The sequence below is a fragment of the Python bivittatus genome, unplaced genomic scaffold (assembly GCF_059951505.1).
Source record: "Python bivittatus isolate LINGU-HERP-01145 unplaced genomic scaffold, Pbiv_v1 ctg000220_np1212, whole genome shotgun sequence".
In the NCBI taxonomy this organism is placed as follows: Eukaryota; Metazoa; Chordata; class Lepidosauria; order Squamata; family Pythonidae; genus Python; species Python bivittatus.
The window spans coordinates 5,082,924-5,110,066 of NW_028277048.1; the positions used below are offsets into that span (position 1 = coordinate 5,082,924).

General features: G+C 40.2%; 1 protein-coding gene across 1 annotated transcript in view; it reads right to left on the bottom strand.

The window, feature by feature from the left end:
* LOC148216246 (3',5'-cyclic-AMP phosphodiesterase 4A-like) overlaps positions 1 to 26,607 on the bottom strand; it is a 50,738-nt gene extending 24,131 nt beyond the window's left edge. Inside the window, exon 1 of the mRNA XM_088137699.1 lies at positions 25,880 to 26,607. Coding sequence (XP_087993825.1) covers positions 25,880 to 26,175 — 296 coding nt within the window. The 5' untranslated portion in view covers positions 26,176 to 26,607. The remainder of the gene's footprint in view (positions 1 to 25,879) is intronic.
* Positions 26,608 to 27,143: the final 536 nt, after the last annotated feature.

Below are 27,143 nucleotides of genomic sequence, written 5' to 3' on the forward strand. Positions count from 1 at the left end.
AACTTTTTCCTGAATCATTTCAATGTGTCCCATAGAACTAATTTTTTATGAGGTGGAGCATTTTAACAACAGGATGTACCAAGTATCAAAATATACAATTTCTACCCAAAAGATACAGCTGCCAGATGCACAGACCAGAAGAATGGCTTTGATGGTGCAGCTCCTAATGACTGAATTAGGCAACCAGAGTCAGGTAGAATCACTGGAAGTGTGAAGAATATCTTATCTTGGAAGACCTGTGAGGTATACAACAGGCAACCCAAAAACAACACAATGCTGGAATACAATCTGAACAAAGATTTTTGTGACAAAAGCAATATATTACTTTTTAAATATCACAACTAAAAATTATATAACTAAATGGAATATTCTTAAAAACAAAAACAAAATGACTGGAGCTTACCAAAAGTGCAACGAATTTTCAACCTTTTGGAATATTTAATTAAAACTGCTTGTTCTATCAATTTAGACTTCCAACAAAGAAGAAGCATGTTACAGTACTATGGGATTTGTCATGCCTAAAGAATGTATGTTTTTCCCCCCAATAATTACTTATGAATTGGGGGGAGGGCAGGTAAGGTTGTCCTCTTACATTCCTGAACAAGAATAAATTCAACATTTTGAAAAGAAGAAAAAGGGTGACAGTGCAAATAGCTGTAGATACAAACTGCTAGAAACTATGGATGAAACTGGAGATTAATCAAAGCTTGCTAGATCTTGCTTGCCTAGTGAACTTTAATCTTTTTTTGTAATTTTTTCTGATCCCTCTTTTTTCTTCCTACATCTTATCCCCATCCAGTTTTGTTCCCACTTTCTCTTGTCTTCCCAGAGCAGATACTCCTTGATCCATCTCCATCTTGTTTTTTTCTTGTTATTTCCTGCAGTTTCTGCTAGAAAGAGGCAGGAGGGTATATTGTGTGTTGCTCTGCTTCTGCATCTGAGAGTGGCTTGTGTGATGGGAAAGAAAAGCTGGTATATGGAGTTGAGGGATCAAGTTATTTTTTTTAAACAGTGCCTTATTTTACAGAAAATTGACTTTTGTGGTGTTTTAATTAGTGCTTAATATACTTCCTGTTTCCTTCTCTCTCTCCCCCACCAACTAGTCCTTTTTGAAATGTGGCTTCTAACAGCTGTATATATACATACATGGATACATGCATACATAAATGTACACACATATATAAGTGTGTAACATGCACACATTTTGGGGGAAGGGAAATCTGTAGATTTGGTTACTCAAGCTGGAGTTTGGAAGCCCTACAAGTAAAAAGTTAGATATTGTATTTTTTTAGGAGGGGTGTGTGTGTCTATGTTTAAATATCTTTAAATTTATTCTTCCATTAGGTTCATCTTCATTTTGGGTAAAAACAGCAACTAATCCTATGGTTATTACAAGCTTTAGAAACTCTGTGACTCCTCAAGCAAAAAACTTCTGGAGGAAAGCCAGCAGTCTAAAATGCCACATGCAAGAATATTTCATTGTTTCATTCTGCTCACTCTCCATACCAGATGATTCCAAGTTGTTTATTCCCATTTGTCATCACAGATTAGCGACCAGGGATCTAAGAAATTAGCCTCTTCAATCCTACATCCAAATGTAGTGGCTTAGTGCATAGAGGAAAAATGAACTGTGATTTCTGACTTTTTCTACTGCTTTTGGTACTTCAGAAGGAGAGAAGTATGGACTATGTAAGAACTGGCACTGTTCCTAGGACTTCCTGGTTCACCATTTAGCTACCACACATGCAAATGTTCATGGTTCCTGAAGCATGGTAATTAAATTGAATTGACTTGTGAGTACTTTTCCCATGTTCAGTACAAAGAGCTTTTGTTCATCCCAAGGACAAAACTCAGGGCCAGCAATGTAGGAAGCACAGGTCCATAAAATCTCATCAAAAACAAACTCTGAATAGTGTCCATAGTCAAAATATCTTTGCAACTTCTTAAAATCTGCCTCCTTTAAGTAACATTAAATTTGAGGACGAATCATGGTGTATACATCAGCATTTTCAAAAAAGGTAGGCAATTTAGGAGCTTATAGCAGGGATAGGAAAGCTATGGCCCTCCAGAAGTCACTGAGCTGTAATACCCAGCAATCTGTTCCAGCTGGTGGAGCTGCTGGAAGCAGCATAAGTTATATACCCCAGGCACTGGGGAAGGGAAGAGGCTGAGCCAACATTTGGTACTGCTATGCATATCTGTCAATTGGGAAAGTAGGAGAGAGCCAGGCTTCCAAAGTAGATGAAACCCCACAGTAACTTCTTTATCTATATTTAAACTTCATCCCAAGATAGTCAGGCATCTCCAGGTGGTCCTAAACTCTTGACCTGAAGTCTTGGCCCTTCTTCATTGCAGCCCCTCAAGCATTAGAATCACAGAACTAGCATACCAGCTGCTGGGTGGTCAGGTCTCTAGTCTAGAACATTACTGATTTCCAATCCACCAACTCTACCAGAAACTTCTAGTACAGCTACTAAGATTTCACTAGTATTCTGCATGTTTTTTTAAAAAATCAACTTTAAACCAACTTCTTCTATGGTGGCTCTTTCACTTCAGTATTCTTAAACAGCAAATGTTTTCACTTTCTTGCATTTTCTAATTATTTTACACAAACTCCTCTCCAAAAACACTAAAAAGCCCTAATCTCCTTCATTTTGAAGACTGCATGGCGGCCCACAATTCATTTTTATATCAGCAGGAGTGTATTTTCTTGAATTATCTTTTTACTGATAAATCCAAATTTATTTATTTCCATCCATCCATCCAACCATTTTGAGAGAGCAAGTAGGATGGTGCCTAGAGCTCTTTTTGCTGACCATTACTGTTGAAGCTGTTCTTGCTATAAACCTTGGAAGAATTTGGACAAAAGAGGCCTTTCATTCTTGTCTCAACTTACATCTACATACAGTATGTCAATCTACATATTAGCATGCCTGAAGAAGAGGAGGACTAAGTGAATCAGTAAGGCCCTAGGATTTTATAGTGAGCCAACATAAAGGATTGACATTACAGGACTCTGTTAAGCCTCAAGAAACTCCTGGCCTTGCTATTCCTGCCTTCTGTACCCTCTGAGCATGCAGGGTATAGCAGAGGTTAGAGCAGGATCTTCTCTCTTGCCTTCCTTCCTGGGCAAGTTGTGAGGCTCCTTTCTATCAGATACTATGTCCTCAGAAATCCATAGCCAAGCATCCCCAACATCTACAAAAATCCTAGGACACAAATCTCCACATAAGTGAATCTATAGGCAAGGGATGTATCTGCAGCAAGAGTAACCTCTCCCTTTCCCCCTCCACCTAACGAAGGCCACTCACATCCACCAACTACCTCAAAGGTTTCTTCCAAATGTAGAAAAATCCCACCCCCTTTTCTGGGGCTGAGTTTATTCCATGCCAATTCACTCTATTATATATGTAATCCACCCAGTGCCAAGAGGACACACATAACATGGTAGTTGGTAATAGTTTTGTTGGCTTTTTGCAAGTGTTGATGCAATCCTGAAACATTAATGATGAACTTTCAGGTGGGAGGGCACAAAAAAAATGGAAGGATCTAAAACTGTTTTATAGTGCATGTTGAAGTTTATTTGTTAGCAAAGGGTGAAAACACTGTCAACCAGCACTGTGCTATGGTTTGCCAGCTTTGTTGGTGCTAAACATTTCATCAATACAAGCAATCACAGGTCAAATTGGCCAAATGCACTCAGCCATCAATTTGAAACAGCATATCCCCTCCCTCAGGAGGCAAAAGAGTGACAGAAACATCACAAGGGTTCAGATAAGGGGAATTCTGAAGGCCAAATGATTCTTGCACATGCAAAGAACTTCATTCTTCATAAGATTCACAGAACCTGCTACCTTCCCACTCTAATCCCATCTCCATATCCACTGTTTCAATTTGCATGGGATTTTATATGAAGGCTAAGATTTATCTTCTTTCTTTTTTAAAGCACTGTGTGTTTTAGGCCTAGAATTCAGTTAACTTTCATAACTTGTGCTATTTTGCTTCTGCAGTTCTTGCTAATTTCTACAACTCTTGCACTGTAAAGACCACCCACAAGAAGAAAAGTATGTATTACTCTACTGATACACTGCTAATTTATATTATGGATATACAGATTACAAAATATACATATTATTTCTCATTTCCCCAAAGCAAGAGGCAGCATTCCTTTCTAGCTGTTTATTTATCCAGCAAAAATAGCTGCATATAAATCTTTTAAAAATCAAACACTAAAATTACTGGCTGGAAGACAAGGAAAAGTGAACAATCTATGCTGACTGTATGCCAACTACTTAAGATACCAGAAACTGAGGCCTGATATAAACGTTCTTTCAGGCCCTAAGTCTGTGATTGAAGCAAATCTCTGTCCCAACCTGTCAGGCAGTGAAACAGAAATCCTACAGCCAAATCACAGGATCTAGGGGACTGATCTGCTTAGGACCTTCCATGGGAGCAAAAAAGAAAAAGCCAATCTCCTTATTTTTTAAAAGTATAGTTATAGCATACTCAGAATTTCATGACATGCAAGTGATTGCATACTGACACTGAAGATTAAATTAGTCAGGCTGTGAATTTCCTATAATAAATGCTGAAACAGATAAAAGAACTTAAACAATAGGGAGAAATGACCTGATAGCAGCTTGTATTTCTGAATGCTTTTACTTAGCCCAGCCCTGAGTCTTCACAGAGTATTCAGATGTTTCAGAACGAGAACTACCAATCACAAACTATTGTGCAGCTCTTCTTTTCCCTCTGAAAAGATTTTTAGAGGGGAGAGAGCATAACTCCTTCCCCCAAAAAGTGGAAAACACACTATCAATCCTTCATCTCCAATAAAATTCTGGGTGTGAGGCGGAGGAACAGCACAATCAAAACCCTGTTCAGAAGCATCCCATCCACATCTTATATAAAGGGATGTGTTGCTCTGATTTTTAATTCCATTGCTACTTTAATGAAAAGTGCTTCAGTATATCAAAGTAAAATAAATCTGCTTGGCATTTTCAGCCAAGAAGCCTAGCCTAAGGCCAAGAAAAGGAAAAGGTAAATGGAACTAGGAAACATTTTGTTTGATCTATTGCATCTCTTAGTGAGTAGATCACACTGAACAATCAGCAGTGCTTCTCACCTATGCAAGAACAAGTTTTCTGTACTTTTAGCAAAAATGGCACATGTCTGGTGCTATGGCAGACACCACAAGATGGTGCTGTCTTATAATTAGTTTTATTTATAATCGATCTTATAATTGGCCTCATAATTATTTTAAATTCAGGGAGGGAATTTTTAAAAAGAACCCAAACCGATTTCTAATCTCTTCCAAGATCACAAATCTCTGCATGCAACCAGAGAGGTCTCCCTGCTGGAATTTAGCTATAAATATTTTGTTCCCAGTAAAAGGCAGCTTTTTTTTCCCAAGGACAATGGCCACATACATAACTCCATTACTATACCTGTTCATGAATACAATTATCACTACCAAGAGAAAAACAAAAATTATTAATAAAATGTGACTACTAGATTCCACTGCCACCTTGTCTTATGATGAGATAAAGCTCTTTACCTGAATTTTTCCCCAACCTGACACTCTCAGATATACTGGGCTTCAGTTCCTACCACCCAGTGTTTCCCAACCCGGACAACTTTAAGTTGTATGGACTTCAATTCCCAGAATCCCTCAGCCAGCATGGTGATTGTTAAAAATTCTATGAGTTGGTCCACACATCTCAAAGTTACCCAAGCCAGGAAACACTGCTATAACCCCCAGCCAGCACAAAGTTCACCTTTGACTAATACAGTGGGGCAAAAAAGTATCTAGTCAGCCACCAATTGTGCAAGTTCTCCCACTTAAAAAGATGAGAGAGGCCTGTAATTTTCATCATAGGTATACCTCAACTATGAGACACAAAATGGGGGAAAAAATCCAGAAAATCACATTGTCTGATTTTTAAAGAATTTATTTGCAAATCATGGTGGAAAATACAGCCTATTGCAGATTCAGTCTTCCCAGCCTGGTGCAGGTCTACAATTTTGTTTCTGGTGTCCTTCAACAGCTCTTTGGTCTTGGCCATAGTGGAGTTTGGAGTGTGACTGTTTGAGGTTGTGGACAGGTGTCTTTTATACTGATAACAAGGTCAAACAGGTGCCATTACTACAGGTAATGAGTGGAGGACAGGGGAGCCTCTTAAAGAAGTAGTTACAGGTCTGTGAGAGCCAGACATCTTGCTTGTTTGTAGGTGACCAAATAATTATTTTCCACCATGATTTTCCCCATTTTGTCTCTCATAGTTGAGGTATACCTATGATGAAAATTACAGGCCTCTCTCATCTTTTTAAGTGGGAGAACGTGCACAATTGGTGGCTGACTAAATACTTTTTTGCCCCACTGTACATCTGAAGGGTACTAGGACTGAAGAAGGCAACCATAATTCTTCCCTTAATTCAAAGGCAAATTGTTGAATTCATAGTTTCCAAATGGTGTTTCAAGACAAGGTCCTTTCAAGATCCTTAAAACCTGTTCAGGAGATTCTTCAGTGAGAATAATAGCAGATACACTAAAGATGTCTTTGAGGGGAGCCAATTAACTCTTGTACCCATTGAGCCACCTATTGGAAAAATGTGCAGATACCAGCTCAGTTATATTCCTGAGATAACATTACAAAAAGAGTTGCAAAATGCCTTAGCTCTCAGTATCCCTAGCTAGCACAGTCAAAGTGGGGAGATGCTGCAAGTTCCACTTCAGAAATATCAGGAGAGTTGCATGCTCATCATTCTTTGTTAAAAACAAGTAACAAAGGATGCAATTCTATGGCCACTGAGATATTGGTGGGATTCAAATATCATGCTACGCCCTGGTTTGTTGAATAACCCAGACTGTTTGGGCCACACATTGTGCTAAGCTAAGGGCTGACAACATAGTGTTCATTACCCCTGCATGCATGACATCCCCAGATGGCGTTTTATGAAAACCCCAACAATGTTTCCCCCCCCCTTAATAATCTAATGAGATTTTAGGCAAAAACCCCCAAAAACCTTTTTTGGGGAAGTGTTCATACCACTGTGTAAAATTGCACAATATCTTCGAGCTCCTGACTCTTATCTGAACCTATACATTGTGATGAATCATAATATTGCAATAGCATATGGTACTTCCGCCAAACCAAATAAATCACATTATGACATAATATCGTGTGTGAATATCGGACTGGATGGACATTTCCCTCTCATCTCAGAGGGAAAAAAAATCAGATTTGCAATGTCATCCTCCTGACAGCTTCCACAGCTGGCTATTCAACAAACTAGGAGAACTCCCAAAGGAGACACAGTGGGAAATGCAGAGTTGCTATGAAAGCAGCTTTGGATCTCTACAATATCAAGCCCTAAGAGTCCCTCTCATGCATCCCCAACCCCAATTATTGGGCTCACAATGGAAAGAAAAATCCCTAAACCAACTAACAAAAATCCAGAAGAGGATAACACATAATTTTTCCTGACACCTGCTGGTTTGTTGTATGTGTGTGTCTATATATACGGATATAGACCAGGCAAGACAAGACCCTGTATGGGAGGTACCATCGATAGATAGCTGAGGTGGCTGACACTGGGAAATCCTACCAGTGGTTGGAAAAGGTTGGATTAAAAGACAGCACTGAGGAACTGATCATAGCAGCACAAGAACAGGCACTAAGCACCAGATCCATAGAAGCAGGGGTCTACCACACTAGATATGACCCAAGATGCAGACTGTGCAGAGAAGCCTCAGAGACAGTCCAACACATATTGGCAGGGTGTAAGATGCAGGCAGGAACAGCATGCACTGAATGGCACGACCAAGTAGCCGGCACTGTGTACAGGAACATCTGCACAGTGTATGGGCTAAATCCTTCCAAGTCCAGATGGGACATTCCACAGAAGATTGTGGAGAACAACAGGGCTAAGATCCTGTGGGACTTCCAGACCCAGATGGACAGGCAGGTACTAGCCAATCAATCAGATATCATGGTAGTAGACAAGAACCAGAAGACAGTGGTGGTGATAGATGTAGTGGTGCCAAGTGACAGCAACAACTGAGAAGCTGCAGAAGTACCAGGGCCTGAAGGAGGAACCAGAGAGGATGTGGAAAGTAAAGGCCAAAGTGGTCCCAGTAGTGGTAGGAACACTAGGGGCTGTGACTCCTAAGCTGGGAGAATGGCTCCAACAGATCCCAGGAACAACATCAGAGCTCTCTGTGCAGAAGAATGCAGTGCTAAGAAAGGCTTAGATGCTGCGCAGAACCCTCAAACTCCCGGGCCGCTGGTAGAGGACCCACAACTTGAGGAAGACACATACCACCCATAGGGGTGAGAGGGGATTTACATATGTATATATGTATGTATTATGTATTATGTAAATCACATATGCTGAATATGTCTTTGATCTGCATAAGGACAACATTAAGCAAATCTGGGCTGGATTTAAGAGTGTTGGGAATGATTTGCAGATGGAGTGGATGGTAGTGTGGTGGAGCTCAACATATCCAATGTGCCCCATTTCACATTTGGCTGACTGAGTGGAAAACAACGTTTATTTGCTTTCACATTGTTTTTGTCAAAAATAGAGGAGTGAACATCAGGGTGAAAGATGGTCAGAGACAGATGGTCTCTGCTGGGCATTCTTCATGGTTTGGAAGTACAGTATTCTTATAGTGTTTCCATCTGGTTCTTGAAACCCATGCACACACACAACTTGGCATTCATTTGTCATGGCTAGACAGTAATAGGTAGCTAATTGCCTTGGCATTTAGGAGAGCAGGAGGCTGTGTTGGGAGAGGTGTGTAGGCACCTGATCGTTGTTAGTATTCCCCACACACTGCCTTTTTTAAAAAAAAAGCTATGGACCCTGAGGGGTATTTGGCAAACAACATCCAGCTGTGGAGAGGCCCAGCAAAATTTAAGCATTAGTTAAAGCCTTGTCTACAAACAACCCTGTGCTGAAAACATTCAAATCAGTGTTAACTTATGGATTGATTCATGAATCATATTCAACAACAGATTATCTTGGCCACTGCTTGCTGAACAAACCACAGTGTCCTGGTTCACATGTAACACTAAATCATAAAATAAGGTTTACATATGCAATGACTGGGTTCATGCATCGCTCTAAGTCAGAATGTAATTTAGTTTTGGCTTAGCATGTGTAAACCCAGCTAAGCCACAAAACCTTGCTAAAATCTTAATTTGGACATGGCTCAGGGTTGGCCCAAAATAGTTTGATGTCCAAGGCAAAATCCTCAAATAGTAAATCCTGCTGATCTATTAACTTCTACCTGTGTTTTGCTTATTTGCTTGTTAAAATTCCTATTCTGCCTTTCTTTCAGTAATTCAGGGCAGCACAGACTGCACTCCCTCCTCCAATTTTCCTACAGCTACATCCTGTTTGATAGGCTGGACTCGTCCCCAGTAACAAAGAACACAACCCAAACTGTATGTTCTTTTAGGTTGTCCTACAGGACATAGAATTATTTTTTGATTGAGTCAGCTCCATTGTTTAGACTTAGTTCTCTCCCATTTTGCTTCCTTAAACATTCTACTATCTGCTACACCAATGGTGCCAATACTCTCTTGAAAAAGCTATTTCTGCTATTGCAGCTGTCAAAGGTATGAAGACATCCAGGAACTGAATCAACCTGCAATGTCATGTAACGACAATGAGAAAGAATGATGACACCTAAAACCCAACACCATCTTGCCATCACCTACTTCCGATATAGTTGATTAGTTGCATCCTTCATACAAATCACTCTATTTCATAATATGTGCTGTAGAGGCCAAATGCTCTATTGGAAAGTACAGACCCTCAAAGTTTATGCTGCTCTAAAGGGAAGCCAAGTAACCTGGCAATTAGACATTTGCTTTGGGGCTTTTAGATAAAGACAGAGGGGTTAATTATCATCATCCAGTTCCCACTCCAGCTATCAAGAAGTTCTTAACACACCACTTCCAAACCTAATTAAGAGTTAATGGATGTTAATATGTTTGCTGAGTCCACACACCACATTAAACCACAATACTATTCATCTGTTGTAGTGTATCACATGGAGCCAACCATTCGTGGTTTATCAATCATGGTTTATGACTTAGCACACTATGTGAACATAGCCATCTGGAGTTAATTTAATAAATTAACAAAATAAATCATGGCTTACCATGAGTCAATCCAGGCCATATTTCCTTTTTCAACCAGACCAGAGACCATTCCGGAAGTACGCAAGTCAGAGATGGTCATATTTCATGTTTATCCAATTAAGCAAACTCACTACACATCAACAGTCAGATAAACAGGAACCAGCACCACATAAGCAGGAACAATGAAAGAAAAACAATACCCCTTCAAAGAGCAATTAAAGAGGAAACAATACCCTAATCCAGGCTGGTAGGATGACTGTCAGCAAACTGCACTCCCCCATGCACTAATCATGCTACCTAGCTTAGTAATAAAACCTTTGCAAGAAGAAAAGCAAGCTCAGAGGACACCGAGAACCCTACAGTTCAATCCTGAGCTCCATATATTCTCCACTATTGTAACCAAACTAAATCAAATAACAAAGGTCCTCAAAGGATTATGTTTTTCAAGGTCATTTTTCTTTTCAAACAGAACTTTGCATGCATGAAATATATATTAGTAAAAATCTGAACTAGTCCAGTATAAAATGCAGGTTTCTGGGAAAAAGACCCCATCTATTTTGTTCTTGTTTGCATCATGTCCTTTCTGGCATCTGCAATCAATGCTGCTCTAAGAACTGACCTCATTATGAGGCACTCCATAGAATTCTTTCTCTTTTTAGCTTCTTTCCATTCTCTGGGGTTGCACTGGTTTTTTCCCATATATCCACAGATCAAGACTGGAGGAGTAGCCCTGTGAACTGGAACAAAGGCCTAACTAGTGCAGTGATCTCTTCCTCATGGGGAACTGACAGAGGCCCCAAGGCATTAGAAACTGACAATCTTCCCCAACTGGTGCCTGCTAGAGGTCTCAAGCTGCAATTCCTAACTTCCCAGATCAGTCCTGCCCAGAGCTGAAGGTGCCAAGGTGGAAAAGCATGATTAGACCACTAATGATTTTAAGCTGTATTTGTAGCTTAGTTCCACCCTTAAAACCAAGCAGTTTAAGGCAGTATAAATTTCTGATCAGTAAAACCAAGCTTGGTTTTACTGATCAGAAATTTATACTGCCTTAAACTGCTTGGTTTTAAGGGCAGAACTAAGCTAAAATAAAGCATATAAGAGCTACAAATCAATTTATGTTCTTCTCAGCAACCCTACCCCTCCCACATGAAAAAAAAATGTTCATGTCACACATCAGGGGCAGGAAACCTAATTTCCAATATTTTGCAACCTTTGCAAGAAAAGCACCTAGAGAAGCAAATAATAATGATAACAACACCACCAAGAGTTTGGATGAAGATCACTACAAATACCTGGACATCCTTCAGGCTGACAACATCAAGCACATTGAAGTCAAGAAGAAGGTTAGTAGTGAATACATCATGAGGGTGAAGAGGATCTTAAAGTCCAAACTCAGTGGAGGAAATACCATCAAGGCAATAAACACTGGGGCAATTCCAGTCATTGGATATACAGCTGGAATTAATGGACTGGACTCAAGCTGAACTAAAAGCTCTGGATAGGAAGACCAGAAAAATAATGACAATGAACATGCCCTTCATCCACCAAGTGATGTTGACAGACTCTACTTACCAAGGAGCATAGATGGGCATGGAGTGTTGCAAGTACACCAGGCAGTTGAAAAAGAAAAAAGGGCATTGGAAGAATATCTGAAGGGCAGTTAAGAAGATGCACTGAAGCTGGTACACCATGAAGGCTTACTGAAAAGACCAAACTGGCCTACAAGAAAGACCAAATGAAGAATAGAAAAGAGACATGGCAAGGCAAAGTATGACCAAAAAAAAAAAACCTAGCAGGCAAAGCAGATAACAAGACCCGGCAACGGCTAAGAGCAGGAAAGTTGAAGAAAGAGACAGAGGGGCTAATTCTGGCTGCACAAGACCAAGTCTTAAGAACAAATGCATACAAAGCCAGAATTGAGAAGACAGCAACAGACAGAAAATGCCACCTTTGCAAAGAAGCTGAAGAAATAGTAGACCACCTAGTTAGCTGCTGCAGGAAGATTGCACAGACTGACTACAAACAATGGCATGACAAAGTAGCAACAATACTGCATTGGAATATCTGCAAGAAATACCACTTGCCTGTAAGCAAGAACTGGTGGAACCACAAAACAGACAAAGTAATAGAAAATGAAGAAGCTAAAGTGCTCTGGGACTTTAGAATTCAAAGAGACAAGCACCTGCCACATAATACCCCAGACTTAACTGTTGATAAGAAAGACAAAGAAGTCTGGATAGTGGACACTGCAATACCTGGAGACAACAGAATGGAAGAGAAAGAACTGGAGGAAATCACAAAATATAAAGACTGAAAATAGAAGTATAATGACTGTGGCAAAAGACAGCAAAGATAGTACCAATAGTAATAGGAGCCTTGGGTGCAATCCCAAAACATCTGGAGCACCACTTGAACACCATCGGCATTGATAAAATCACCATCAGTCAATTACAAAAGGCAGATTTACTTGGAACAGCTTAGATCCTGCGACGATGACGATACCTTTAACACCATCAAACAACAACATCTGCCTATTCCAGGTCACTGGGAAGGACTCGATAGTTGGATAAAATGCCAAATCCAGTCTAAAAATCTGGCTGACTGTGCAGCCAACAATAATAATTAGGGAATGCAAAACAGTCAGAACTTGAAACAATTACCAAATTCTTTTCCTGTATCCAGGAAGCAAGGGTGAATTTGTTCTAAGAGTCAAGAGGTTTTTAAAATAACCTTATTATTCTTGTTCTGCAGTCCATTGTTCACAAAATCAATAAAGATCCAAGAACTGTGAATGACCTCAACTTAAAATATTAGTTTACTATCATGCCAAAAGTATAGTGGAATGGGCAGAACAAAAAGGCCTAGGCCAACATCTACTCCTGCAGAAGTAATGAGGCAAACGTCTTGCTGTAATGCAGTTTACGGCTTTGTTTTTAAGTGGGATTATGGTCTGCAGAACTCTTGCAATCTTCAGAAGCTTTTTAGGGTCACTTACTGAGAAAATCAAAGACAGTTAGCTAGCCACCCTGTTTACCTCTCTGCAACATATTTATTCATAGGGAAATGGTCAGTCTGTAGGAATTTTTCATGTAGCATTCTGCAATAACTGCAAGACCAGGTCATTTGTTAGAGACCCGCTCTGCAATGAACAAGATTTGTGGGAGAAGCGAAGGCTTCTCAGAAGATAAATTCATATGGAAAGAGTTCCATAAAAGAAACATTTGTTAAACTCCAAAGCATTAAGACCTTTCCTAATTGGCAAACACCAGCTCAGATCTGTAATGCTTATATGGAAAAGATGCAAAGGACAGGAGAGGTGTCCTACTCAGCTTTACTTTACACCGTGACTGATCATTACATGCCGAGTATCACTGCTAAGCACGTACTAAAAGCACAAATCTATAAATATAGATGCGTACACAAAACAGAAACAGAAGTTAAGAAATTGCACATTAACAACAACGTCTTCTATAAAATAGTAAAAAGATGAATACTGTAGCATTTTCAAACCTAATTATATTTTTCCCCCTCTTAAGGCTTTAATTTGTTGAAAAATACTGATGCATTTTTCCATAAATTATATTTCTTCTACAGGAATCAATAAAATGTATTCCGTTTTCTCTTAATTTGTTCCATTTTACACTACCTCATTTTTAAAAACATATATATTGTTGCAAAAATTGTACATCTTATTTGTTCTTTTTATGGTAAAGTGATAGGTATAATTTTTAATGACCAATGTTATTATCAAATTCTGACTGTAGTGAACTTATACAACTCATTCCTTGTGTTTTTGCTAAGCAACTGTAACTATAAAAAAATCTGAGAGAAAAAATATTTGGTTGTTTATTAATTTCTAATCAATTGTGAAAGGGCAATTCTGCAAGATGCAACAATTACCCTCCATTTTGGGGGGACATCTCCATCAAGTATCACTAATTCTTATTCATTTTACTCAAACTTATATACCATTTAGCCATAAATTTAAAACAGGTTTGTCAACTGAGGTAGTAAAAGTTGTATTCCTGATTCTATGGAATCTTCAATATTTGTGCTGAAATGCTTCATGGTCCATGTTGTATCTATTTAAACAATATGCTCTTTGTTCTGCTTCTGTCATATTTTAGAAGTCATTCTATACTTCAGAAAACATATTCTGCATTTTCCAGCATTGTTCTTTCATATTGTGTCAGATTGCAATTCTAGTGGTCATTTTGGAAAAGGCCTAGGAACCATCTACATTTCTGATACCCTACTTTGAGGTTGGAGAAAGAGCTCCAGCTTCCAGAGAGGAAAGTCGACGTTGCACATCTTCCTTTCAGCAACCTTCAAGAATGGTTTGCCCAAGATTTGATAGTGGATTCACAGCTTTCCCCATTCCTGAACAAACCCCACAGTAGAGAGGGCTTTAATTCAGACCTGGAGCTGGTTCTAAGTACTGTATTTCCTCTCTCAAGATAAGGAAATGGGAGGTGGGGGGAAACACTATCAGCTTCAGAGGTTCTGAAATCAGAGGAGGATTGCCTGATTATATGTTTCAGGATACTTTTAATTAGAAATTATCATATTTCTATCAAATTTCTATCAAATAAAATCATATTAACTCTATTTTTAATAATGTTATTCGGATACAAAAAGCCCTTCTATGCAATAAAGTTCTTTTAATTTCAGATTACTCCATCAAATCTCCTCCTGGAGGTTCAGAAATCAGCCTGGAATCTGGCTGATGAACATTCCAATAGAGAGGAAAATTAACTCCTAATTAATTCTTGGACATTCAAAACTTAAACTTTCTTCAGAAATAACTGCCTCTGATTCTTAATTACCTTGACAGCTCAAGGCTACCAAGGGTTTCCACATTTAATCCTTCTATTTTGTTTTGCCAATTTAATCTTAAATGTAACTTGACTAAAAATGCTTCTGTCAAGAATTACTCCATCTAGAAAAGCATATACCCTTAGAGAGCAGTGACTTGCTTTGCTTTGTTCTGAGGGCTGGGAAGGAATGTATAACGTGATGCCCACAAAGATTTTGATTATAGCTTTCTTCATATCCAAAGAGATATCATAAGAGTTGATAGGCACTCAAGCTTCTAGTTCCTCCTCCCCATCATTACCATACTTGTCTTACAACATTTGAATATTAACCTGAAGAGAGAAAGAGAGAAATACCCCAAACCCTCTTTTACATATACAATTATCAATAAAGTGTTTAATTAGAGTTCATTGATTCAGTCTCAGAAAATTCATTACCTGCAGGATGGGGCTTATTGGTGAATGGCAGCAATTAAGAGGCTACTTTGTTAGAGTGACAGAGGTGACTTCAGTTACTAAGATATGGATTCATATGAAACAAAACAGAAAATACTAGTGTTAAATTATTGGCTGGAGCAACTAGGAGTAAGAACTTGGGAAAGAGATATTAAAATTAACTTGTTGAATTAGCATATCCTACCTAAAAGTATGATAGGATTTGAACTCTGTCACATCTTAGTCTCTATGAATCCAAATTCTTAACTGTGATTACCAGAAAGACTACACAACCTTTCTTTCAGTGGTTTATTAAAATCAAAGACAAAACAAATCATGCCATCTCTGTATTGATACAGCAAGGAAACCAGTATGACATTGGATACAATTACATTGGAAATATAATTCCAATATTATTTTATCCACTATTCACTGATAAAACCTATCAGTTGTTAGTCTATAGCGTCTGGTTAAAATGTCAAAATACATCATGACAAAGTTATTAGATGCAGCCTTATCAATTTACCAACCATATCTATTTACTATAGCAAACAGGAAGTTACATGAATTATTTTGACTTTTACTCATGGACTTAAATTGAGATGGATTTTAATGACATCAGGATTGTGTATATGGTATTAAGATATACTTAAAAAAACAATTAATTTGTGATATGAATGGAAAGATATGAGGTCTGCTCAGGTCCCTGGCTACTTTTGGAAGAACAGGTTTGGTAACCTGAATTCATTTTTCAGTTTGTGGCCCTGTATGGTTTTCCACTAACTAGAGGGCTTAACAGTTAGGTTAGTCTTGGCTAACAGCTTTTATGTAAGGGAGTTGGAGTAAGACACACAACACTGCAATACTTCTCACTAGAAGAATACTGAAATCTGAAGCCATGTGAATAGCTAACCTAGGTCAGCAGCTTTGAAAGCAATGGCCTTTGTGATCATGAGGGGCACAGTGCCTTGGAATCTAGAAATGACCTTACCAGCTGGATTTGACTTCTGTGAAATTTGAATAATAATAATGAATAAATCTGCAGAATTTCTAAGTCTGCAGATGTCACACAAGCCTGAACCCTGAGTCCTAAATACCAAATAAAGTCTCTACACAGAACCAAAGTTTCTTGTCTTCCTTCTAGTTTCAGTTCACGTGTTGTCATTTTCCTTCAACCATACAGCTTTGTCACCTCTTTCCACACTGATTGCCTATGTCTCAGTGAGTGTCAAATATCCATGGCTGGAGAGAAAGAGAGTGTATGTCAGTGGGTAAAAAATTATCATTCCATATCAAAGATTCTAGATTCAACACAGGGAATATCCAGGAAGAAATGGTAACTGAACTAGAAGGGCCAGCTGTAGTTCAAGCTACATCATATAAAGCAGCATCTCTCAGGTTGGCCTAAGAGGGTCCAAGAAATCAAAAAGATTTCCTTCTAATCATCACATGCAACATTCATCTAAAATCCTTCAAACAAAAAACACCAGTGAAGCACACCAGAGCTGGGAAGAATACTCCCAGACTTTGATTCATGTACTGGTCATTCCAATCAGTCCCATGCTAGGTAACCTGCTGGGGAACCATCTTTCTTTTACTGTACCACACTAATAAATGGCTCACATCCAGTACTGCGAAGGTACCTCCTCACTCCTTTGAGTATATTGCTATGTTCTGTAACTTAATAATGCAAGCCATGGTATTCCCTGTGACATTCTGTAGAAGTGAATGTTGGACTTTGAACAAGCAGACTAGGAAGAGTATTGATGCTTTTGAACTTTGGTGCTAGAGAACCATGGGCCACCATGAAAACAAACAAATCAATCCAGAGTTCTCACTCGAGGTGCAAATTATCCTACTTAGGACACATTATGCAAAGACCTAACTCTCTAGAGAAGGCTTTAATGCTGGGAAAGGTGGAAGGAAAGAGAAGAAGAGGGCAACCAGCAGCAAGGTGGATGGGCTCATTTACAGTGGTGATCTGTGCACCATTGGAAGACCTGAAGGACCAGGGTAGGGACAGATCATCATGGAGAAAATCTATCTATGTGATCACTAAGAGTCAACACCAACTTGATGGCATATAATCAATTAAACAATAGTTTAAAATTCTATTGTAGGAGCCACCAGAGCAATTTTTTATTGAGCAATGCATAATAGCAAAACAAGCCCATAGAGGTAGAGGTATACGTGTGCAGGGCACTACAATGGGGGAACCACCACTCTTTCAGTCTCCCCAGGTTCAGGATGACAAGGATAGAAAAACAGCAGGTTCACACCATATACTTTCCTCAATTTTTTTCAGCATGTCTTTCTTCTTGTTTGCTTGCTTTCATCAACATCCACACAGCTACCCAATCCAAGAGCTGTTAATTGCTCCTATATTCCATAAAACACTAAATAAATATGCATTTTGCAACTCAAGAATTGAAACAACAGACTATTCCAGGCTCATCTATTATTTTGTAAAATATTGGAATCACGTTATGGCTTCTGAATTTGCATGTGGGAATACTACTGACTAGTCAAGTAATTAGACCCTACTTCATTTTTTCCAAACAGAACTGTGGGTTCTTCAAAGTCCTTAGAGCGTCACAAAAAAATGCTTTGCCATTGGCAATCACCAGCTAGGTCTATAAAATATCTGATATCTTCTCTTTCCCCACAGGCCAAAGGTATTAAAATAGTCTTCATCCATGCATGAATCATACTTTATATAACAATTCAATGAAAAGCTGCAGCCTCTGAGGACCAACGAGTAATCTGTCAAGATATTGTGCAATGTTGATAGGTATCCACATGCCTTACCAAGGGATCTCCACCTTCTACTGCAATCAAGCCTATCAGAAGTTGTGTCTTGAAGTGTGAAAACTGATTCAAATCTATCCTCAGACATGAATGCTATAACTTTAGGGATGTCCCTTTCAGTCCCCATTTACAAGTAAAGGAGCAATACAAATAACCCTTATCGTATTGTTTTAGATATTTCTAACTAACTATGCAATTCCTTTATTACTTCAAGCATGTTTTGTAAACGACATACATTGCTAGAAGATACGCTCTCCATACAACATCTCTGCCTTCAGAGATCCACTTTGAATGGATACATTCCTTATTACAGCCAAAGACCAGCAATTTACAATAGCCTACAAGAATATAAGGTCCAGAAAGTAGAATACATGATAAAACAGACATTTAAAAAGCTGATAACAAATGGAAAGATAGGGATGATCAATTTTGTTGGCATTGTCTCTGTTGCAGTGCTCTACATGCTGCCCCAGTGAACTTGTTCCCCCATTAGGTAGAATTAGACTACCTGGAAATAGGAGAACAGGTGTTCATCTCAGTGGCCTGAAAAGTAAGCTAATTTTTAAAAAATGTATATACTAGCCAATTGGGAAATGTCCCCTGAGTAATCAAAAAACACAGAAACCAAGAATACAATAAAATCGAAGATAAAAATATAGCAGCAAAGTGAAATCTTTATTTTGTTCATTGACCAGCATAAAATAACATCAGAATGATGAAAATTTAGAACTCTTCCAATATGAACAGTCTAGCCCATAAGCTATGGAAAAGTAATTTAAAATTGGGACTAACACAAAGCCATAAAAATCACTATATTATCAAAATATTAAAATGAAGATTACAGAAACTACAGTATAACATACTGAAATATAAATGTTACTATCTAAAAGCTATGGAAAATATAAAAAATATTAATTAGTTATAAAATCACAGAATCACTAAAATCTAGATGTAAAATTATAATAGTGATCATAAAATGATGTCAAATATAATATAGTACAATATTAAATAGTGTGCTATAAATGTTACTATAAAAGGCAATCCTATAGCAGTAAAAAAACAAGAGGCTAAATAAATAAATAGGTAAATAAAGTAACAATATATAAATATGTGGACCAGATCTTCATCTGATCTAACAGTTCTAACTGCTATGAATAAATGTATTACTTTATTGCAATCATGGACCATAACATAACAAAATCACCCCAAAACCTACAATAATTGACAATTACCAGTGGACTTTCAGGTGCAATTCAAGGTGCTGATGGCCATCGATAAAGTCCTATACAACACAGAGCCTGGATTATTTGTGGGACCATCTTTCTCCAGTTATCTCTGCCTGTCTGTCCTGTAAGATCTGACCCATCAATTAAGCAGTGTCACCTTATGGGACCCAGGAAGTGTCCCTTCTTTGTCACAGTGCCTGCCCTACAGAACAGCATTCCCCTCCCCGCCGCCCCAGATTTGAATAGTCCCAACCCTGCCAGCCTTTAAGAAAGCCCTGAAGACCTGGTTCTTCCCCTAGATGCTGGGCCAGGATGTTAAGTGAGCCCACTGTAATGCTATACGGTCTGTGTTTGATCCTGGTGTGGTACACTTTACTGTTTTATTCTTCCCCCCCCCCATATTGTCATATTTTTAACCTTTGTTAGCTACCCAGAATTAGGCCATCATATAAACTGAACAAACAAATGAGCAAGTAAGTAATATATGTGGGCAGAGTTTATTTAAGGAAATAAAATTTTCTTTGTTATCTAGTAAATCATACCAATAACATATATGAGAGTGCCCCAAGAATTTAGATGAGAAAAGAGAAAAATATAGCAGGTTGTACCAATAACGTACAAAATTATTAGCTGGAGGAGGAAGATCTTAGACTAAATACATTTAGTGAACGTGCTCAGTAGATCTCTTAGAGACAGCATTTCACAGCTGAAAAGGCTACTCCAACGAAGGCTGTTTTCAGAGTAACCTCCTGCCGTATTATTGTGAGCGGTATCATCTCAAGAAAAGCTTCAAAGAGCATCTTACGAGTTTAGCAGATACTAGTAAGATAAAAATCAACAGCTTTCTGGGTTTATTTACTTCTTGAAATAAACTATACGGCCACCCATCTTACAACAGTGACTCTGGCCAGTGTACAAGGATTAAAACAACAGCTACAAAACTGACTCATGGCACCTGAGGTAAACAATAAATCCTAATAATAAAAACCACATCAGCAGCCCAGCTCACCTAACCTCCTGGCCCAAATGCTAGGGGAAACAACCAGATCTTCAGAGCCTTGCAAAAGACTAATTGGGTTCCCACTGTTCCCCATACATCATAGGATACAGGGAATGACAGTGGTTGTTCCATGATAATCTAGCCATTTCATGTTTCTGTGTATCCTAGTTTAGCTCTTTCCCTGACTGTATGGGTTGGAAGAAGTTTTGTTAAATCCCCGTTCGGAATACATCAGCATTGGTGACAGCTTTAATTAATCCTTTAAAAATAAACTGCAATTCCATGAACTGCAGCTTTATTGTATGATTCAGCCAAAGTGAGGGGTAGATGCGTTAGTGTTCAGCAATTCTCCCTCTCTCCCCCCACCTTTACCTACATTAAAAAATAGAAAAAGTGAAGATTTACAAAGTCCATATAAAAACAACACTGATTTTTCCAGGTTTTATGTTTGGTTTCATATGTATTTATTTCTGTGTGTCCAGTTACAAATTTATACAGATCAGATACGCAGAAAGCTATCCAAGAAATCTTATTTTGGGAATTACAAATGCTAAACTTTAACATGAGAAAAAGGAGTGAACATTCCAGAGGGCTGTACTTTCCCCAAATTCTTTAAAATGGAGGAGCCATGCTAGAAAAGAAGATATTAATCCCAGAAAGAATATTAATCAAGAGTTATTAGAGATAATAGAATAATACTGGAATGAGAACACCCTTGATAGGCTTCATTTGAAATCTGAAATGAACTTCATTTGAAAAGAAACTTAGAGGATTTTTAATTTCCCTTTACTCTCATAGCCATACATTTAAAATGCCAATGCTGTTCTATTAAAGCTAATGATCGTCTCTGGGCAGTGGATGACTGTTATCAGCCACCCCAAAGGCAGTCTGCTTCAAAAGATTTTTTTTACATATAGCAAAAGAAAGAACATACTGTTCCCCCCTTCTCTGCCCCCCCGCCCCGCACAGGTAGATGAGAGATGCATTAGCAGAGCTGGGTAGCTTAAAAGGACATTGGAAAGATATAGGAGAAAGGAAAAAAGAATAGATCTGCTTGAGCGAGGACAACGAAAAGCGAGGACAGAACCACATACCAAAAACAGTTTTTAAGGTTTAGTACTTCCAAGCCTGCAGAGTCTAGCACAATGCCTAAGGCAATCCAAAATATAATCGAAACAATTGCAGCCTAATATCATACTGTGATATGTGACCTGTATGTATATATGCTAAAAAAAAAATTAAATTATGTACCTAGTCAATCTGCGTTCAAAAAAGCTGGACTTTGTAATCAATTTGCACATATTTGAATTAAATTTTGAACAATGTAACTGTATTGCTAATTTGTGGAGGGAGGTAAAGAGTTACACAGAATATTGAACTCCACCCATTAATGACTGGTGAATTTTATTCACCTACTCTGGGCCACATTAGCATTGTCTATGTATGTTCAGGCATATCTCTGAAAGCATAAGGACTACCTGTAGAAGCTTTTTAAAACAAGTGAATGCTAGTATTCAAAAAGTTAATGCTACCTAATATTAGAGTCTATCCTTTCTATATTCTTACAAAATTTAGCAGAAATATCAAAATAGAGGAAGAGAACCCTTGTGGTGTCTTGCCTTTTTCATGTGTAAATATATTGGCATAGACATTTTATTCCTTTTTAATGTTAACTAATTTTGGAGACAGTAACTGATTTAAAGAGAGCCAGTTTGGTGTAGTGGTTAAGACAACAGGCTAGAAGCTGTGAGACTGAGTTCTAGTCCTGCCTTTAGGCACAAGCCTGCTGGGTGACCTTGGGCCAGTCACTCTCTCAGCCCTGGGAAGAGGGCAAGGGCAAACCACTTCCAAAAATCTTGCCAAGGAAACTGCAGGGAATGGTAGTTGCTAGGAGTAACATTAATTCAAAGGCATACAGACAAACACAAACATTGACTTAAAGGCAGAATAAAAATGCAGTAAATATTTTCAATGAGAATTCTGAGAAGCATGGAAGTCTACTAATGAAACAATTTTTTTGGCCTCTTTACAGGAAACAAAATTGTGCCTTATGTCCAACCGCTAGTCAGAAGAGCTCACTGATTTGACTTTTGCATTCGGATTATATAGAAGTTAGCATTTGGGTTCATGCCACACTGGCTGGCTGACTTCTTTGTGCCACTGGAACTAAAGCCCATGGAACTCCAGAAGCTTCTATTTTCCGGTATGGGCACATTGCCTGAACATATTTAAGAAGTTTTTCATGCTTAGATCCAGAATTCTTTGAAGCAGCTGCCTCTATGAGAACCTATCAGACTGATGCAAATTATACATGTTTTGCTTACACATAAGCAGAAGGCAACTGTCCTCAGAATATTGAGGAGGAATAGGTTGGGAGAACTCCCTCCAAGACTTACGTTTGAATGCAATTCCCTATAGCCATAGGGCAGTTCTCTTACTTTACTAACTCCCTCTCTCCCTCTTCTTCTACTTCCAGCTCTTCTCTTGGCTACACGTAAGACATATGTCAGCCTTAGCTGCCCATTACGAAGAATGCAGGGCAAGAGTACCTGACAACAAGAATCAGGGATGGTGCAAAAAACCATTTTAAAAGGAAGCCAAGATACTTCAACTGTATGGGTGAACGCTATCACCGAACGACTAGTGAAAAAGGATTAGCTAGAGAGCAAGAAGTGAGTAGGTCATCAGTCATACTATAAAACAAAGCTGTGAGCAATTGATTCACCCATCATTAAACCACAACTGATGCAAGGATAAATGCTATTCTGAAGAGAATCATTTACCACTGGGGTACCCAGGTATCAGGCCAAACTGAAAGGGGGAGCTACATACCACAACCATAATGATCAGACTTAGGAACAGTTACTAAACTGTACAAATAGTTGGATCATTTGGCTCATGAGGAAAGCATATAATGATTTAAAGTCTTAAAGCTCAATGACACACTCAGTCTGCATCTTGCAGAAGGAGTCTGGAACAGATAAGATCTAAGATCCCATTACCACTCTCATGTTGCTGAAAACAGCAAGCAAGTTTCTCAGAGACTACGGAGGGTAGAAGTCACATAATGGCTAGCACCCAGAGAGAAGGCGGCCAACTCAAAGCAGTATTCTTTTACCTGATTGGCTATCACCACTATGTCTACACAAACCTTACCCTATGACACTGCTTGCCTTAGAAAAGAGACACAACCTAGAGGAACATATGTAGCTCATATCACCCCTGGCAATTCTTCCTCAAACTACACCAATGAGTAGGTACAGGCTTAATTTGACCCTCAGCTTGGCAGATGCTTGTACTGTACTTATAAGAAAGTAAGTGGTTAATGAGTTGTTATTGGACTGGGAGAAGTTAAGACTAACAAACCTGGGCTGTAAAAATTCAGATAGCCACTAGATGCCAAGAAAGAGATACAGAATACTCTACTTCATTGCCATCTAGAGGGTACCTGGAATTCTGCAGCTTAGATGTAGCAGTTTTAGGTGAGATCAACCTTCAAATCCTAATTGAAACATGGAGCTCAGTGGGTAAATTTTGGCCAGTTACTCTGTCTCAGCCTGAACCTGCTCACTGGGCTGCTGTTGTGAGGATAAAAATGGGACTCTCATGTACACCAACTTGAGATCAGACAGGATAGGAATGCATTAAATAAATAAAAGGACACATGCTCTAAACCAAAGGATTATTCTTTCGGCTACCTGGTGCTTACAGCACGGTTGGGCAATATTAGGTCAGCTTGTTAGCTTATAGCTAATCAGAAAAAGGTAAGCTTAGCCCAGGTTTCTGAACTTTCTATCTTTTACCTTTTCTACATACATCCACCTGCTGAAGAACCCTTGAATATCATCCATAGAAACCCAAGGATGTATAAAGAGGTCTGGAGCATGTTTTAAGGACCCCCCCCCATGTGATATGTGTGCCTTAGTCATCCCCAAGCCTCCAGAAATGACTAGACAACAAAACTGACTAGGACAAGGTTTTTAATCACCTGCACCCATGATCTTTACAGCTGTTTGATCTGTGAAGGTTAGCATGTTGAAATGAAAATGACATGCTTGCCTTCTGAGTTCAGCACAATAGTGAGCCATGCAGTATGTTTATATGTACTTATCTGTACAGCAGCCTTACATTCAACTAATAGTCAACTTAGTATAAGGCTTCTATAAAGCTGAAAACCTCACATAATGCTGCAACTAATAAATAATAGTAGTACCAACTTGTTCCTCCAGATTTCAATTTTTTAAGAGCATTCTTCTCCTCCCCACTCTTCTGTTCTCTGTTACAAAATGTTAATTGGATTTTAAAAGGAGACAGCACATTGGGGGAGAGGGCAGTCAGTGAACCAAACCAGCAAGAATTCTGACACATACATAAACTACTAATACAAGGCAGGATTTAGCATATTATCTTTTAGAACTCAGAACACTGGAGGACAAAAATTGGAAAAACCAAATGTGATGTGCATTTAACATCCCTGTAAGGTACTTATAATGAACAATCACAGGAGATTTCAATACGTAGAAAAAAGGGCAGTAAGTAAGGCACTGGTTAATAACTGGGAAGTACCACAAAGATGCCCACAGTTCTCTCTAAAAATCAGGGCTGCAGGTTTACTGTTGCTTCACTGTCTTTCTCGCTTTGCATTTCACACCCAAACATGAAGTTGGGCTTGTAAGATATATTACAACCCAAAAAAGCAATCATTTGTCTTCCAAACCTCAACACAAATTTCCACCCAAACATAAACAGGCAATTGGACTTATTGTGAGAGTGAACCTGAGCTGCTGTTTTCCATTCTACTGAAAATCCTTACCAAACAGCGCCTTATTGTTCTTATGAACTGCTTGACCCTGAATGGATGAAAGAGTGAGAACAGAGCAGGGTCTATATTAAGAGAGCCAAATGGGGAACATCTTGTTTGCTCTGCTTGGGAACCTCAAGTACCGGGCCACTCTCACAAACTCCGGGGCAAAACAGATTGCTAACTTCAAAGAGGGCTCAGCTGACTCAGGCTCTGCAAACTGTCCGATAATACACCTATCCTTGCAAGCAACTACGGAGCGCTTCCTCCGCCTCTATAAGCAATTACGTTGTTTGCTCTACCCGCAGCTGCGGGAACTGTAGGTGTTGAGAGGACGGAGGGCGGGTGAGCTCTCCAGGTAGAGGGAAGGGCGCACCTTCCGGTTCCCAGGCAAGCTGCAGGACTGAGGAAATTGTGCTCTGGCTTCGGATACCCGGAGAGTGGCGAGCAGTGGGGGGAATGGCACTGGCAAGCGAAAACAACCGAGATGCTTCAGTTATAAACAGCAGCCCGAGGCATTTCAATCCGGATACAAATCCCACAGCGCGGCGCACTCTTCGGGCGCGCGCCCTTGACTATTCCCGAGTACCTGGGCTCCTCCCCCGCCCTCCACACGTGGTAAAGCGCTTTGAACCCACCGCTTGCTCCCGTGGCCGTGGCTGCCGCTGCTGGTCGTCCCGTGGAAAGAAGACGGCCAGGACATGCGGGACTTCTTCAGGCCGGGACGGTCGCTCGTGTCCATGGCGTCCGCCCTCTCGATCTGCCGGTGGGGGTGCCGCTCCGTGTCCGAGTAGCCGCGATGCTTGATTTTGATGGGGGTCCGGGGCTGCCTCCAAAGGTGCTGGGGCGGCTTGAGGGTGGCCTGGCCCTCCCGCGGCACTGGCAGCGAGAGGGACAGGCTCTTCTTCGAGCAGGGCGGCGGCGGCGCCTCCATCCTCTTCGCAGGCTTCGGACGGGGCCAGGAACCGCGCCTGGGACAGGCAGGAGGCGGTCTAGCCGCGGCTGCGGATCCCGGCCAAGGGCTGACGGCGAATAGCCGCCTGTCCCTCAAGCGGCACAGCAGGTTACAAACTCCGCCAAAGCACCGTCTTCATGCCCAGCTGGGCTTCCTACGGGAGCCCCGAGCCGCTCTTGAGTCCTGTCCAGACGCCCGCTTCATGGTGAGCAACTCGCAGCCCTTCCGGAGCGATTTCTGCTGGCGCTTCGGCGGCGGCGGCAGCAAAGACGCTCGCGCCTAGAGCCGACGGAGCGTCCCCCCGCGCGCGACTACGCCACCACCGAGAACCTCCCGGGAGGGAGGGGGGAGCGCGCCGCCGGTGGGGCCGTGGGGCGTGCAAGCAGTGGGAGGAACTAGCGAAGGAGGAGGGGAAGCACCGGGGGTCGCCGGAGAGGCCGCCCGCGTAGTACCACCCGCCTGGAAAAGCAGCGGCGCCGCGAAAGCGGCGTGGGCGTGCGCTTTATTAGACGCCCGCGATTCCCTGAGGAAGAACTGTGGCTCTTGGCGGACGAGTCCCCACCAACCCCTACCCCAAAAGCAAATCGTCGCCCCTTCCCTCTCATGCTTGCACGCTCGCTTCCTCCTCGCAAGTTAGGATACTTTCGCAGAGAAATATTTGAAAGAACAAGAGTGCCCCTGAGCGTGTACAGGCAGCGTTTAACTGCAGCCTCCTCACTCCAAGCGCTAACACACCACCGTGGGTGCATGGTGTGAAACAGCATTTCCCAGTCCACTACCCTTCAGATCTGCTGGACTACCGCTACCAGCATTCCCAGCACAGCAGTTCTGGTACCTGTAAGGCACCAACGTGAGAAAATGTGTTCTACCAGACAAAAACACTAGAGGGCGACAGAAAGCAAACTGCCTATTTACATTCCACTTTACAACGCCATTCACCCAGGATG